The 14,313-nt window shown below is 45.9% G+C and overlaps 4 protein-coding genes across 9 annotated transcripts; 2 read left to right on the forward strand and 2 right to left on the reverse strand.

Annotated features, from left to right (window-relative positions):
* Positions 1-145: 145 nt before the first annotated feature.
* Positions 146-3,813, reverse strand: mrps36 (mitochondrial ribosomal protein S36). Of its 4 annotated transcripts, none has more exons than XM_035379809.1 (6): positions 3,708-3,813; positions 3,438-3,504; positions 2,971-3,071; positions 1,952-2,015; positions 1,283-1,500; positions 146-736 (listed from the first exon to the last, which is right to left on the reverse strand). In XM_035379809.1, exons 3-6 carry the CDS (start codon positions 3,019-3,021, stop codon positions 719-721), a joined length of 351 nt encoding a protein of 116 aa, XP_035235700.1. In that variant the 5' UTR covers positions 3,022-3,071; positions 3,438-3,504; positions 3,708-3,813; the 3' UTR covers positions 146-718. The 4 variants fall into 4 exon arrangements, with proteins under 4 accessions (XP_035235700.1, XP_035235698.1, XP_035235699.1 ...); XM_035379807.1 differs by having other exon boundaries at positions 3,362-3,504; positions 3,708-3,812; XM_035379808.1 differs by having other exon boundaries at positions 3,438-3,773.
* Positions 3,814-3,939: 126 nt separating this feature from the next.
* cenph (centromere protein H) lies at positions 3,940-7,080 on the forward strand. 2 transcript variants are annotated; one of them, XM_035379804.1, is made up of 10 exons: positions 3,940-4,071; positions 4,516-4,661; positions 4,776-4,831; positions 4,942-4,987; positions 5,092-5,160; positions 5,583-5,639; positions 5,754-5,817; positions 6,055-6,106; positions 6,448-6,608; positions 6,872-7,080. In XM_035379804.1, exons 2-10 carry the CDS (start codon positions 4,540-4,542, stop codon positions 6,962-6,964), a joined length of 720 nt encoding a protein of 239 aa, XP_035235695.1. In that variant the 5' UTR covers positions 3,940-4,071; positions 4,516-4,539; the 3' UTR covers positions 6,965-7,080. The 2 variants fall into 2 exon arrangements, with proteins under 2 accessions (XP_035235695.1, XP_035235696.1); XM_035379805.1 differs by having other exon boundaries at positions 3,945-4,071; positions 4,470-4,661.
* Positions 7,081-7,553: 473 nt separating this feature from the next.
* Positions 7,554-11,645, forward strand: LOC118206757. Its single transcript, XM_035379799.1, has 9 exons — positions 7,554-7,827; positions 8,219-8,453; positions 8,619-8,695; positions 8,910-8,998; positions 9,112-9,229; positions 9,486-9,622; positions 9,868-10,028; positions 10,413-10,530; positions 10,849-11,645. Exons 2-9 carry the CDS (start codon positions 8,251-8,253, stop codon positions 11,110-11,112), a joined length of 1,167 nt encoding a protein of 388 aa, XP_035235690.1. The 5' UTR covers positions 7,554-7,827; positions 8,219-8,250; the 3' UTR covers positions 11,113-11,645.
* LOC118206759 (YLP motif-containing protein 1-like) lies at positions 11,545-14,297 on the reverse strand. Of its 2 annotated transcripts, none has more exons than XM_035379803.1 (4): positions 13,972-14,297; positions 13,262-13,386; positions 12,678-13,030; positions 11,545-11,870 (listed from the first exon to the last, which is right to left on the reverse strand). In XM_035379803.1, the coding sequence occupies exons 1-4, from the start codon at positions 14,021-14,023 to the stop codon at positions 11,591-11,593; spliced, it is 810 nt and encodes a 269-aa protein (XP_035235694.1). In that variant the 5' UTR covers positions 14,024-14,297; the 3' UTR covers positions 11,545-11,590. The 2 variants fall into 2 exon arrangements, with proteins under 2 accessions (XP_035235694.1, XP_035235692.1); XM_035379801.1 differs by having other exon boundaries at positions 13,262-13,446; positions 13,972-14,296.
* Between the last annotated feature and the right edge of the window lie 16 nt (positions 14,298-14,313).

Below are 14,313 nucleotides of genomic sequence, written 5' to 3' on the forward strand. Positions count from 1 at the left end.
ACTTGTATTAGCTCTGTCCAAACACTTGCATGACGGAACACAGGCCCTCTCTCTCCAGCCAGACTAAACCCTGCACTGCCCAGACCAGCCAGCAGCAGAATGGCGAGTGGCTGCTGGTATAATCAGACTGGATTTAGTTCCTGTCCCACTCAGCCTCTGCTTCCCCTGTCTCTCGGGGTGTAGCGTAAATTGTGCAACATTATGCAAAGCACCAGCATATATGTACTGTGATGGTGAACACCTGAGACTGCGCCAGGAGGTCATGGGTTCCAGTCCCAGTGCGGGGAAATGGCTATTCTACACCCAGGAAAATCGGCTTTAAAGCCAATTTAAAGCGTTACTGTGAGAGTTACAGAGAAAACCTTCCATTCCTTCTAAGCTGCCACCAACAGGCGTCTCTAAGCAAAAGTAAAATAACGTGACATATACTCTCCACTTTCAGCAGGACGCAGTTCCATATTCCCTTAAGAACTCTGTGGGATAACAATGAAGCGACAGACAGACACTTACTTGGATGCATTCAGAAGGGGGAAGCAATACCACAATCAACACCTTTAAAAATAAACTGTGTATAAATTTCCCCCAGAAATTAAATTATTTTATTTATATTCTGCCATAATATACAACGCAGTGCGCCCACGACGATGGGTTGGGCTCCCCAGACACAAACAGACTTCCACAGATAAGGACTTTGGTAGATTTACACTGGATCTTCCCCTCATTCAGGTCCACCACGCTGCACAAAGACAAACAGAATGGGATTAGAGCTCAGTTTTACAGCAGTCAGTGCAATCCATTCCAGTTGCTCCAGTGTGCTAGCTGTCCTCATAATGAACTGGCCCCAGGGTCACTCTGCTCGACTGCAGTCACACGTCTGAGAGTGGTAAAGCTGAGCTGACGGCTGTGCTTTTGCAGCACAGCACACCAGTACTCAAGAATTTTTTTTTTTTTACTGCAGTGTGTAGTTTAGGAAATCGCCAGTGAAAGGCTTACAGGTGATTCAGCAATTAGTCCAATTAAGCAACACAATTCGGCACACACACGCCAGGCATCCAGGAGCAGAAGGTGTCGATGTCACTGTTGCGAGCCAGAAGTCTGAATGCACACTGTGGTCAGGAACAGGCCGTGACCCTCCAACCACAGCAGAGCTCACCTTTGTGTTGCTGAGTAAAGTCATTTTTAATTGGCTCTCACACACAAGCTTCCGTCACCACTGCAGCTCCACCCATTCAGGTGTTCACAGAGCCCATGTCCTGTCTCCGTGTTCTGGTGTGGCACCCACCTGTATGAACTCCATCTCCTCTATGGTCAGAAGCCTCCTGCGGTATCTCTGGGGAAAGTCCGTCACCGTGGTAACCGTGTCCGGGTTGCCAGGCAGCCGGCTGAGTGTCACCATGGGCCTCCCCGCCGTAGAGGGCGGGGGCAACGGTGCTGAGGTCTGCGCCACGGGTGGCGTTTCTGGCAGGCAGGCGGCAGCCACCATTTTCAGTGCCTCTTGGACTGAAACAAAAACAAAGACCCACTAACTCCAGTCCTGCAGGGGGCAGTGTGCTGCAGGTTTAACTTCAGTCCTAGATGACCGCAGTGACTGCAGGTTAAACTCCAGTCCTGGAGGGCTGCAGTGTTGCAGTGACTTTCAGCAATCAAGTGCTTAATTTAACCCAGTGATTGGCTAAAGACCCCACACACCTTGTTTCCAAATCCAAAATTGGCTACTCCTTGAAAGGGAACCACAGAAACCTGCAGGCACTGACACACCCTTTCATGAATCCCATTCCATTAACAGCATGTAAGAGCCTGATTTTCCCAGAAATCTACTTGATTATCCTTGGATATATCCTTGTTAACAATCACAAGACATGCAGTCTTAGATACTACAATGTAGACCACACAGCTGTGGACTACAAATGTGAATAAATGTGTAATGTTGACAGTTAAGTTTCAGTCTTACCATTTGGCCTTGGTATATCCTTTCGATTTGGGAATTTTATTAATGGTGCGTGAGGCCGTACGACCTGTAAATATTTAAGGAAAGAAAATATTCAAAAAAGGGAAAGCAACATGTCACAGAAAGAAAAATCATGAAGGTTTGTCACAAAAGCATGATCTTAAAAGTAAACGAAACACTGACCACTAACAGATGCAGCAAACCAAAGATCTAAGAGCATTTATGTTGCAAACAAAATGAAAAAAATGTTTCATGAAGCAATTAGCTAGTTAAAAGCAAGCCAGAAACAACCGGTGTAGCTAAAAAGTATACCCTAGACTTCAAAATGCAAGTTCAAAATGCAGCGTTGGTCACTGCAAATATCCTGCTGGTCAGTTATAGCTGGCTACCGAGTTCAAAGGGGGCCATCACTCATGCACAGGAAGGTCAGGATTTACCCTGGGGACATAACCCAAACCTAGCTAACTGTCAGATCAGCTTCCCTGTGCCAGTCCGAATCAGACTAGAATGTCCGCAATTTCGTAATTATCCACCATTAATACCGTACGTAAAATGTAACTTATCTATCATTATCCCCAATGAACAAATCATCACGGCGGACACTTGTTGACATAATGTTTAGGTCCGAAAAATTTTCATCCCAATACCTGACAACTAGTTTCGGTGTTTCCTTTTTGTCCCATTTGAAAACAGAACAGTGGAATCACTGACTATAAATTGTCTTTCGTTAGCTAGCTTCATTGGCTATTAATAAATGTTAGACACCCTACTTTTATTCAGTTGCCTAGATAGTCCACTGGCTAGCTACTCTCTTGGTTGTGGTTAGCTAGCTAGCTGTTTGCTGGGTGCCTATTCCCTGACTTACAAGGACGTTAAACATTTCCCGTATGTCATGACAACATTTAAGCAAATTATAGACCCCGTTGGTTTATATTCAGTCAACGGGAATAAAATGCACATTCTGGTACCCTGTTTGACTGATGACACATGAAGAATTTGGCTACTTTGAGTCGCACATTTACCTGAACGACCCTACCGGCGGCGGCCATCTTGCCACTGACTTTACTCCCCATGGCGACCTCAGGCTTCTTCTTCCGGGTTACACCTCAGTTGGGTGTTATTCCTGATTAGCACAGAAGGGGGAGCTGTTTTTATCTTTTGTTTGTTAAACGGTTTAGGTACAATTTTAGCATCTTTAAAGGATCTGTTTACCAGCAGCTAGCTAGCAACATTAGTATTCTGCACCTATCAGGGCTTTACGGAGGTATCTGGCAGTTTGAACACAACCTTACCTCTGTCGTACCATTGTATTCGAATAAACATTAACTAATCATGCTGGAAATACCAGGAGAATAGACTGCACACTCACAAGAGCATGTAGCTCATCAGCTAAAGTTAGTAAATTAATCTTACCTGTACCAATAATGTCAATCGGAAATTGTCTATAGAAAAATACGACTGAAGCGCAGTTAGTGAGATATCATCCTACTTTTTAATACTTGAAGATGTCGTGTAGAAGCTTCTGGGCATAACGCCATGGAGATAACCTTCGCCACCTAGAAAGCAGTAGCGCATTATAAGACATAAAACATCAGCATCCTTCATCTGACATCTATGCATCTCCTGAGATGTCTTCCAAATGTAAAGAGCAGTAGAAGACAGAGAAGGCGTTCGCAATTAGCCACTTTAACAACGCTTGCTCAGTGTCAACCCTGAAAGCAAAGTGTAAACTGAAAGCAAATACGGATATACTCTCTACCTTTAATATCACTGCGAATGCAACGATCATGAAACCTGGCTGTCCTCCCTGTCATTGGCTGATCATATGACAAGTGACAATTTCCTGGCGGCAGATTCAGTTTGCAGCGAGGGCCTATCACAGAACAGAAAAGGCCTCATCCAAGAATTGACGTGAATTTGACCAATGAAAATATAAATATTTTATTACGTCATTACCGAGACCGTTCCCCAACCTATCGTGTTTGCCCAATGTCATAAACACACCGCCCTGCTGCGGAACTAACAGGAGAGGAGACTTGTATTCTAAAGGCAAAAACTAGATTTTTGGTTGTTCTGATCGAGAGAAAAAAATAACTATCTGATTTATTCTGTACCGGGGAAAGGTAACAAACATATTTCGAGCTATCGTTAAATGAAATGATTTACCTTTTATTAGAATTTACAAGTTGAGTTATTCGCTTATGTTAACTAGCTTTGCTAGCTAGTGGGATGTGGACACTATACTTTTAAAAAATAATTTTCTTCGAGTTTACCAGCTTACCAGACCATGTAACCTGACAGTTAATCAGACAGCTGTCGACAGCAGTAAAAACTGTCTGGCATTTGCTTATAAGTCAATAATGATAGGAGAATAGCAGATATCAGGCTCTGTTTACGGTTTATCAGCTTGCTAGCAAAACACACGCCAGGAGGAACATCGCTGCCTCTAGATATAGATTGTACTAAACTACATTCAATATTTGCATGGTGATGCATTTGTTGTGCAACTTTCCGACTGCAGCTGGATATTTCTCCCGTCTTTATTGTCATTTGATTTGGTGGCTTAGTGTGCGTCCAGGATCCTAAACGCTATGGATGTCTATGGGGAGCTTGAGGACGTGGCCTTGGCGCTGGAGAAGGTGGCGTTGATGGGTTGCCATGCGCCCGAAGTTCCGAATGGAAAGAAAGAGAATTCGAACACAGACATACTAAGGTAATATAATTTTGGATGTAGTCATGGCAGCTAAGTAACTTATACATGCAGTGCTGTATCTCAAAATGAGTCTGTGCTGTAGTTTTCTGACTGTTTATTTATTCTTTATTGCAGGATAAAGGAACAGATGTCTAATCAGTGCTTTGAAATGATGGTAAAAATCAGAGCGAGTAGGTTGCTTTTCCATCTCTATAATTGCATACATTTCTTCTGTCATGAATCACTGACATGCTTATTCATTTTCAAAATGTTTGTAATATGTCTCCTGTCACCCAATCAGGTAAAAGTAAAATCCATGGAGAAAGTTCAGATGCAGAAAAAGATGAGTATGTTTCTTTTTTCTTTTCCTCTGAAAGAATTGAAGTGTTTTAAAATGACCATAAGTATCTAAAACAATGGTATGTTGCTAAAATACATGTATAATCCACAGGTCTGAATATGAAAATGAGATTGAGGAGGCTAAAATCAGTCACTGCAACAAGACACTGGCCTTGCACAGGTGAGTGTGTCCTCAGCAGGTAATGAAGAGTTACCTGTGCAGCAGGTGTCCTGTGCATCCTTAAACGGGTATGTCACTCAGGTGTCTGGGCATTTTTAAGCAGGATTTTGGCTAGCTTGTGGCTTCGGCTCAGGTGCAGGCAGTCATTGGTTCAACCTGGTTCAACCCCTGGTTGGGTAGCGCCAATGACCTAAGAACGCTGCCCCTTCTTTTTTGGGGGGTGAGGGTCACACATTCATTCAGGATAGAATGAGACTGGTACGGCCGAATAACCTGGGATACAGCTGCCTTTATCTAACAATTCAAGCATTTTTTGCAGGTTGTAGGATTTTGTGGCTGTAATGTATATAAAAATGAAAATTCTTTATTTCTGTAATGTAGATGCTTGCAGCATTAATGATGTCATAACATGTGCTTTGCAGAATGCAGGTCTGGAAGGCTGTCTCTGATAAACTGAAGCAGAGTGATACAGAGGCTGAGTGAGTACTGAACTGGTGTATGTGTGTGTGTGTGTTTGTATGTGTGTGTGGGAGGGGGCATGGCTGCATATATACTGTACACTGCATAACCTCCTTCTGTCTCTTGTGTCACAGTGCAATGAGGGCAACAACCAAATACACGCAGGACCTGTGCTCAAAAATAATGAAGCTTCAGCAGGTGGGAGCACGTGGCGCCACGTAACTCTTTTACGTTGTCACTCGGTTTCTGTTCTGTCACACTCTTACTTTGTTGCTTTGTTCGTCAGTTTCACTGTTACTTTGTCTCATTCTGCTGGTTTAATCTGTTCAGCCTCTGCCCTGTTTCAGCGCTTTTGCTGCTACCCCCTGTTAAATTCACCTGCAGACTTTTACTGTACGACTGTGTTTTCCTGAAAGACTGGCGTTTTTCCTACAGGAATCACGTGAACTTCAGGACCAGATCATTGGGCTGCAGAAACAGAAGCTTGGTACGTTCTTCAAGCATGTGATTGTTCTCACAGTCATGCACAGAGAGTAAAAAATCACAATGACCGGTGATATCATAAAACGTATGCATCAATAAAATGCATTATGAAGTTCACTGAACTCATAGAATAGAATTTCCAAATCTTTCCAGGTTTGGTCCGTGAATATTCAATTCCATTCAATCTATTTTGTATTGCCCTTTTATCAGTGAACTGCCAATATTATATGTGAGGTTACATTACAGGCATTTAACAGACACACTTATCCAGAGTGACTTACACTTTTTACAATTACTGGATTTGTTGATGTTTTTCGCGCTGAACTGTGTTTGCCGGGCATGCAGAACTGAAGAGGCTCACTCACGAGAAGATGAGGGAGATGGAGGAGCTGAAGAGGGTGAGGGAGCATCCGGAGGAGGGGAAGTACAGCAAGGTCCTGCAGAAAGCCCAGTCCGTCCTGGAGAAGTACCAGAAAATGACCACGGTCACACAGAACGTACTGCGGGTAAATACTGAACACTCACGCAGAACATCTTGCGGGTAAATACTGAGCACCATAACGCAGAACATCTTGCGGGTAAATACTGATCACCATAACGCAGAACATCTTGCGGGTATATACTGATCATGTTTAATGCTGTTCTGGGATTTTCATTTATGATGTCATGTAGCTTTTCTGTTTTTGTGATCAACCTCCGCCTGCCTCTTTCTTCCCCCCCTCCCTCTCTCTTTCTCCCTCCCTCTCTCACTGTCTTCCCCTCCCCTCAGGGAGTGATCCTGGCCAGCAGGATCCACTGGAGAGATGACCCCAAACTCCGAGACATCGCCCTTGGGCTGGAGAGCATGCCGGATTCCGATTGAAGGCGTCCGCTTTTTCTCCACCTGTCAGATTAAAATGTTAATTTATACAACCGTTTTATATGTCCGTCTTCAAATATTGTTTTGTTAGCTTTATATTGCAACCCTTTTGTAAAAAAAAAAAAAAAAAAATCAATAATAATAGAAGTGAATTAAAATCTTTGTTGAATACAGCTGGTGTGAAGTCATTATAGGGTGTGTGCCCCCCTTTTGACATTTATTTTTATTCATGTATAATTAAATAAATTTAGCATTCTTTACTGTTGATGTAAAGCACACATTCTACACTTGGAGAGCCTCATCAGCAGGAGATTAAACCTGACGTGACTGTTGTTTGCATAAACAGGTCATCTGATTTGTGCCAAGGTAATCTTTAAAATGACTTTCGTGCAACTAATTATTTGACGGTCAGTGATTTTATGAGGTAAAAATGTTTGTCAAAAAGAGTACATTTGTAATCCTAACGTATTGAAAAAACGCTCTATATGGATCATTCACTGAACGCTTTTGGAATGCACAATTTATTTCTCCATGTTTCAAATATGTTGCTAAATCTATATTTGGAATGGTATTTTGATTTGAATGTTGGAAGCCGTCCTGCAAACGGAAACCACGCCACCTGACGGCAATGCTTGGTAAAATCCGTAGTAAAACAACCCTCCAGGAAGTTTGAACCGAAGAATAAGGTTAGAGCAATGGAGCACCGTTTCAGCGATCAGACGACACGCAGGTCTGCGATAGAGACCGACCACACGACCAGCGTCTGATCGTGCCTGTGCAGAGGCAAATTTAAACGCTGTAAGAGACCAAAGGGCGAAAGACGGAAGCGTGGACAGAGCGGTGCTAATGAATAATCTAAACTCAAGGTAATCTGAAATTTCACAGTTATGTGGTTGTGTATTATTATTATTATTGCGCGATATTTGATCTAGTTATTTGGCCAGTATTGTCTAAAGTGTTCAAACTGTGTAGCGTTAGCTGGTAAACTCATCAGAATTTCTTGGCGAAAAGTGACCGAATACAGCCGCAGCACCGTTGATACTGATGTATAATACGAATGTAATACTTCAATATTTAATTGTCTATTCTCGCATATATAAACTATTTATCGGACTTTTCCGTTGCATTGTTTCTTTCCATTGGGAGATATATTCTGATATTGTGTGATGATAAGTGTCTTCACAGGAGAGTGTTTAGCTAAATGACCTAACATACTGTTGCTAATGTTACGCTCTTGTTGCATCTGTGTTGTTACAGACACTAAAGACCGGTGGAGTGAACCATTCACGATGTCCTCCAACGCGGGGGACCTCTGTAACGCTACCGCGCAAAGGAAGCCGGAGGCTTTACGCGAACTAAAACAGCGTCGGCGTCGGAGCAGAGAAGGCGCGAAGGAGAACCTCTACGGGACCCCGCAAAGGACTTTAAGTCTCACCCCTCGAATGCGTCCCGTTACACCCCTGATCTCGAGGACCCAGGCAAATCTAATGACGTGAGCAATCATTCAAGCGACTGTCACAGGAGACTGCATTCAATACAAGACATTCCATGCGGTTTAATGTTGTCTCGCGTGGATGCAGTGTAATTGTGTGTATATTTCAGCTACCATCTGCCTTATGGGTTCAAATACTTTTTTTCTTTCTTTTTTTTCCACCAGGTCAAGCTCAGAGTCGAGTCAAAGGTTATCCGAAAAGGCTGTCAGTCCCAACCTTGCCAATCTGAGAATGACTCCAGGTACGGGAATAGCTTGCAGGTGGTCCTGAGGCCTGGCGTGGGCTTTACTGCTGTTTCATTGGTGTTTGCAGTTGGCCATTGCAATCATTCATTCACCTGTTGAACTCTGCACATGATTGGCTGCAACGTCACCCTGGAAAGGAAGATTCCAGTCGGGAGTCTTGTCACAAAAAATATATATCACCCTGTGTGTGTGTGTGTGTGTGTGTCACAGGCCCCAGTTTGCAGGAGAGACAGAGGCAGCTGCAGGAGAAACACCAGCGAGCTAAAGAGAGCCTGGACAGCCTGGCGGTGGGAGGCGGGGTAAGGCTAGGGGGCGGGACTAAATTGAGCCTGGGCTGGCTGTGGAAGGTGGGGTAAGGACGCTCTGGCTCTTGCTCTGATTGGCTGTTCTCCCGGGTCCTGGTCTCCTACAGGTTAGCATGTGGCCGGAGATGGACCGCATGCGGCTGACCGGTCAGGAGGGCGTCACGTTGGGGCTGGGGTGCGTGACCGTGTCCTTCGGCGTCTTCCTCATCTTCAAATATTTACATGGTAATTTTACTACACCACCCCTACTGATGTTTCACAGCTCGGGTAATACAATGCATCTAGTGCTACTGCTCTTGCATCAGAGTGTGTTTAGCCTCCTGTGAACAAGTACACTACTGAGGACGCTCTGTTGAATCTCCTGTCTTTAAGAGGCAGGTTGGAAGGCAGGAGCTTGAGCGTCTAGTGAGCATAAAGACTCTGTGTTGTGACAGGGCCTATATTAGTGTGACCTTTAACCTTTGACCTTGTTTGCCGGCAGGGTCTCTGCTGCTCAGTGTGCATAGGTACACGGTGGCGGTAAATGGCTTTACTGCGGCACATCCGGTCCACCACGGACCCCAGAGTGCGCTGAACCACACCCTGCTTGTGTGGCACACCCACTTCCTCCATCTGCAGGTGCGCCACCCCCCCCCCCCCCCCAGGTCACTCTATAACCTGAATAATGTGGCAGAAATATTTTATGATTTTATAGTCATTTAAATCTGTGTTTTTTAATGCTATTTGTTTGTCAACCAACCTCCTGGGTTTCCCTGACTGTGACTTAGTCTGTGACATTCGGTGGGTTGTGTTTGTGTGTGTGTGCGTGGGTGTGTGTGTGTGTGTGTGTGTGTGTGTGTGTGTGTACATGTGTCATTTAACAGGACAGCATAAAGAAGCAGTTTGAGACTCAGCTGCTGCAGACACACGGCACTTATCAGCTCTACCTGCTGCTCTACATCGGTGCGATAGGCACTCTGCTCTACTACCTGGCCGATAACGTCATCCAGAAGAGCCGCCTCACCCCCAGAAGGATTAAGATGTGGTGAGATTACGGTCATCTTCCCCCTGCGACACCGTGGAGGTGTGCTTTTCACTCAGAAACCATTCGCTAACAGTATTTATCTTAAAGAAAAACGTTCTTTAATGCTGCAGTAGTTCGGTGGAAACAGAAGTGTGCTTTTGGTTTGAGTGTGCGGTGCTGCTCACCTTCTAATGATAATGACACCTCATCACAATGTCCTCTCAATGCGGCACAAATAACATAAAAATTGCCAAGAGCAGCAACTGTATTCTTTCTAACTTACCCACAGCTCAAACCGAACGCCTGCTGTTCTGCACTAACTAAAGCCAGAGGGTGGGTAGAGGTACTGGTGACTTTAGATCGGGCAGGGGTCAGAGGTCATACGACATTCCCCTCCCCCCGCAGGGTTCTGCTGCTGGTTGCCACGGCGACCTGGACCCTGCTGATGCTGCGGTTGCTCGTGTGGTACCAGCGCCTGGAGAACGCCGTCGAGGAGGCGGTCCGCGGGTTTCAGGATGAGCTGGTGGGTTTGTCACCACCAAAACAGATTTTGAGGGCGTAGTGCTAAGAGAAGTTTATGTTGTGACCTTCAGCCTGGATAGGTGTTTCAGGGAATGGAGCTGAGTTTTACAGGGTTGCACATCTGAAGCCATTTTCTGCAGCTGGGAATTCAGTGTATTTGTAACATTGGTTGAGTGAGGAATTCTGGGTAATTATCACATTGGTTCAGTTGGGTATTTAGGGTATTTACATTCATTAAGTTTTGTGTGTGTCAGGTCCTGTCTACAGGAACATCACCTTTATAAAAGCAAAATTAACAATATCTCTCTTAATTTTTCAGGCTCATCTTGCGACTTTGGACCTGGACCTGAGAATGTACCACAACATCGCCACCTACTGGCAAGCGAGGTGCCTGCCGCCACTGAGCAGGGGTACACTGACCATTTTTGGGGTGCTCCCAGTGCGGGACTTGTTCTTCTACCTGCAGTACTACAGTGTGCCTGTCCTCACGGCCCTGTGTACCCCTGTGCTACAGCTGCTGCTTGCTCTGAAGGAGATCTATGTGGACCCCCCTACCAGGGAGAGACCACTCCTCCAGAACTGACTGAGTCACTAATTGGGAGAGACCATGTACCCCAAACTAATGGGGGGGGACACAAGTCACTGAGTTGGAGAGGTCACTTGTCCCAGAACTAAAGGAGGAGATAAAACACAAATCGGGGGAGACCATTTACCCAGAACTGATGGAGGGTGGCAACACAAGTCACTGAGTGGGAGAGGCCATTTACCCAAAACTCAGGGGGTGCTCACAGCATGGTTACGGGTTTCATATAATCTTTTATGTAATCTACAGATAATCAGCCATGGCTCCTGGTTTTGTGGTGTGGGGTTGTGTGTTTTCTGATGTGAGATGTTTGTATTAAGGGTTTTCCGATTAAGCTGATTGCACTGCGTTGGTCATGTTCATGGGTCGAAGTGGGAGTAAAATCTCATGATGTGGCACCCCGGTGTTTTGCCTGTAACAGCTCATCTAGGATCAGTTCACCCAAACATGGCAAGCCCCAGTCCCAGCCACGATGGTACTAAGGTAACTGATCCAGGACCAGTCCTTGGGTAGCGAGTCTGTCCCGGAGCCAGAGTGAGCGGGGGTGTGGGGGGGCGACGGCAGGGGGCGGGGCCCTGGACTGGGCCCTCCTTGGGGGGGGCAGAGCTGTGCATGTCTGCAGGCGGACGATGAGGCTACGCAGCTCTGCGTTGAAGCTGCGCAGCTCTGAGTTCTGCTGCTCCACTTCCTGCCTCTCCCTCTCCGCCTCCTCACGCTCCGATTGGACAGCCTCCAGAAGCTCCTCCATGTCCCTCACCCTGGACACCAGAGAGAGACCTCATGCTCGGGAATTACTTTACATTTACGCTTATGTGTTTCGGCGTGATGTGTGTGTCTGTGTCTGTGCGTGTCTGTGTGTGTGTGTGTGTGCGTGCATGCCAGTGTGTGTGTGTGTGTGTGTGTGTGTGTGCGTGCATTTGTCTTATCCAGAGTGACGTATGTAAGCCATTAACCTTCAAGAACTGACCGGAACGCACTTTACTAGGAGTGTTGCAAAAAATCAGAAATTCTCAGAAACAACCAGAAGGAACTTGACTGGAATGTTCTGGAATTGGCTGCGCTGAATGTGCCTTCACATGTTCCCAGAAAAAAACAACTGTATGAGCTCAATTAAAAATTATTCAGGGTTATCACATGGTCTTGTTTTTTTCCCCCCACAACTCTGACAGACCTTTGGATCAGAGCCAGTTTTGCCTGGCTTAGGATTTTGAGTGATGTGGTTTTTTTTGGGGGGGGTGGGGGCTAGGCAGTGTTCCAGTAACTCCTGGGGAATCTGAGGTCTGATAATTATGTAATGACAGGTCTTTGTAAGTTAATTGGGCAAATTGGTTTCATGAAAACTGTCAGGTGTGATTTCACCGTTTGGGATACACACTGTAAATGCGTTTGATGGTTGAGGTGAGTTTCCCGCCTTTAGTTTAAAGCACTTTGAGTCCAAGAAAGAGGCTACATAAATGCACGTTATTATTATTAGTAGTAGTAGTAGTGGTAGTAGTGGTAGTAGTAAGTATTAGTAGTATGTTTTGGTTCCGTGTCCCTTGCTGAAGTGACGCAGGTGTGTTTACCTGTCCTCGTACTGCCCTGTCAGGTACAGGACCTTCCTGCGCAGTTCCTCAGCTTCCTGCTTGGCCTTTTTGGAGTCCTCCCGGTGGAGCAGGATGAGGTCCCTCACCTGGGCCGGTCCCGGCCCTGGAGAGACGGCAGAGGGGTCGGCGTTCGCGTGCGAGAGGCGCGGGCCAGGCCGGGTCGGTCCACTTGTGTTTGCTGCGTTCGTTGCCATGGCGATCGTTGTTGTAGATGCAGCAGCGCTCTTTCCCTCAGCTCCGTTCCGGGGTTGCCACGGGAAACGCCGTTCCCATGGATCCGCACCCGGCGCCAGGCACGACGAGTCGATGACCGGCGGATTCACCTCCAGCAGCTGCAGATCCGGGATGCACAGAGGTGAATAAACTAGCTGCAGTAGCTCCTCCCCCCCCTGCAGTCACATGACAGTTCATTCCTGTCATTCTGTGCTCAGCTCACGTATTGAAAATTGAATTTAATAATCCTGAGGTTTCATGGCTCTCCTGCTGCGGTGCTGCCCTCTGCTGGTGAGCAGGAGTAGGACAGTCTGTCTGTGTGTGTGTGGTTCAGGTGCACAGGTGTTCACCTGTCTGCCTCCAGGAGGGGGCGCTGGGGGCCAGGAGGAGCTGAGGGTCAGCTTCGGGGGCAGGTTGGGGCGAGCGGTCCGTTCCGGTGCCCGGGCAGGGTGAGGTGTCTGATTTGGGGGCGGCGCTAGCATGGGGGGCAGGGGCGGGAGACGTAGACCTCCCAAATAGCTCCTCCTCTTTCCTGCTGCATGGGGAGAGGACACTGGCCAACAGCTGATCCCAGATCAGTTTACCAACACCACCCTTTAATCCAAACCTGCTCTGTAAAAACAGCCTGCGCTGGTCTGGGGTCAGCACTTGTGGCAGAAACTCCACCCAACATCTTATGCCTTGAGAAATGTAGGGCGGAAGCTGCACTTTTATTTATCTTTACATTTACCTCTTATTGATTTCTATATCTTATTTTTGAGCTTTTCCTTGTTTTTTTTTTTTTCCTTGCTCTTCTGGTGTGGTGACTGTGTGACAGTCTGCACTCAGGCCAGCACTGCAAGCCTGTGACTTCAGTCAGTGTGAAATCTTGATCTGTGATTACGATTCGCCTAATTTAATTTTTCTTATGCAAATTAATTAAGCATTTGTTTTATTATGGTTAACGATCAAAGACCTACATTATACAAAAGTCACTTCTGTACTAAAACATGAAAGGAATCATGGTTATTAGTTATCAGTAAATCACCTTTCCCAGTAAGTACATAGTGAGCTTACTCACAAACGTGTGGCTTTTCCAGGAAAGCAACCTTCTTCTTTGACTTCCTCAGCATTCCTGACGACTGAGTGTCCCCTGTCTATCCGAGAGATTTTTCTTTTGTTTAACCGAAAGAAACGCGCAGAAACGAGCTTGTACACAGCTTACGCAACCCACTCAGGTTTTTATCACACTCCTGTGAATGTAGTTCTGTGTATTTAACGATTTAAAGCCTCTTTAAAAAAAAAAAAAAAAATCATCCACAGTTGAGGTACAAATTTACTGTGGCATTCCTGGGCTGTAAGCTGTAAGGTTGTTGTGAACTGGCACACTGGTAACAGCGGTTGCTAAGAGAGGTGGTACGCT

The sequence above is a fragment of the Anguilla anguilla genome, chromosome 10, assembly GCF_013347855.1.
Source record: "Anguilla anguilla isolate fAngAng1 chromosome 10, fAngAng1.pri, whole genome shotgun sequence".
NCBI lineage: Eukaryota > Metazoa > Chordata > Actinopteri > Anguilliformes > Anguillidae > Anguilla > Anguilla anguilla.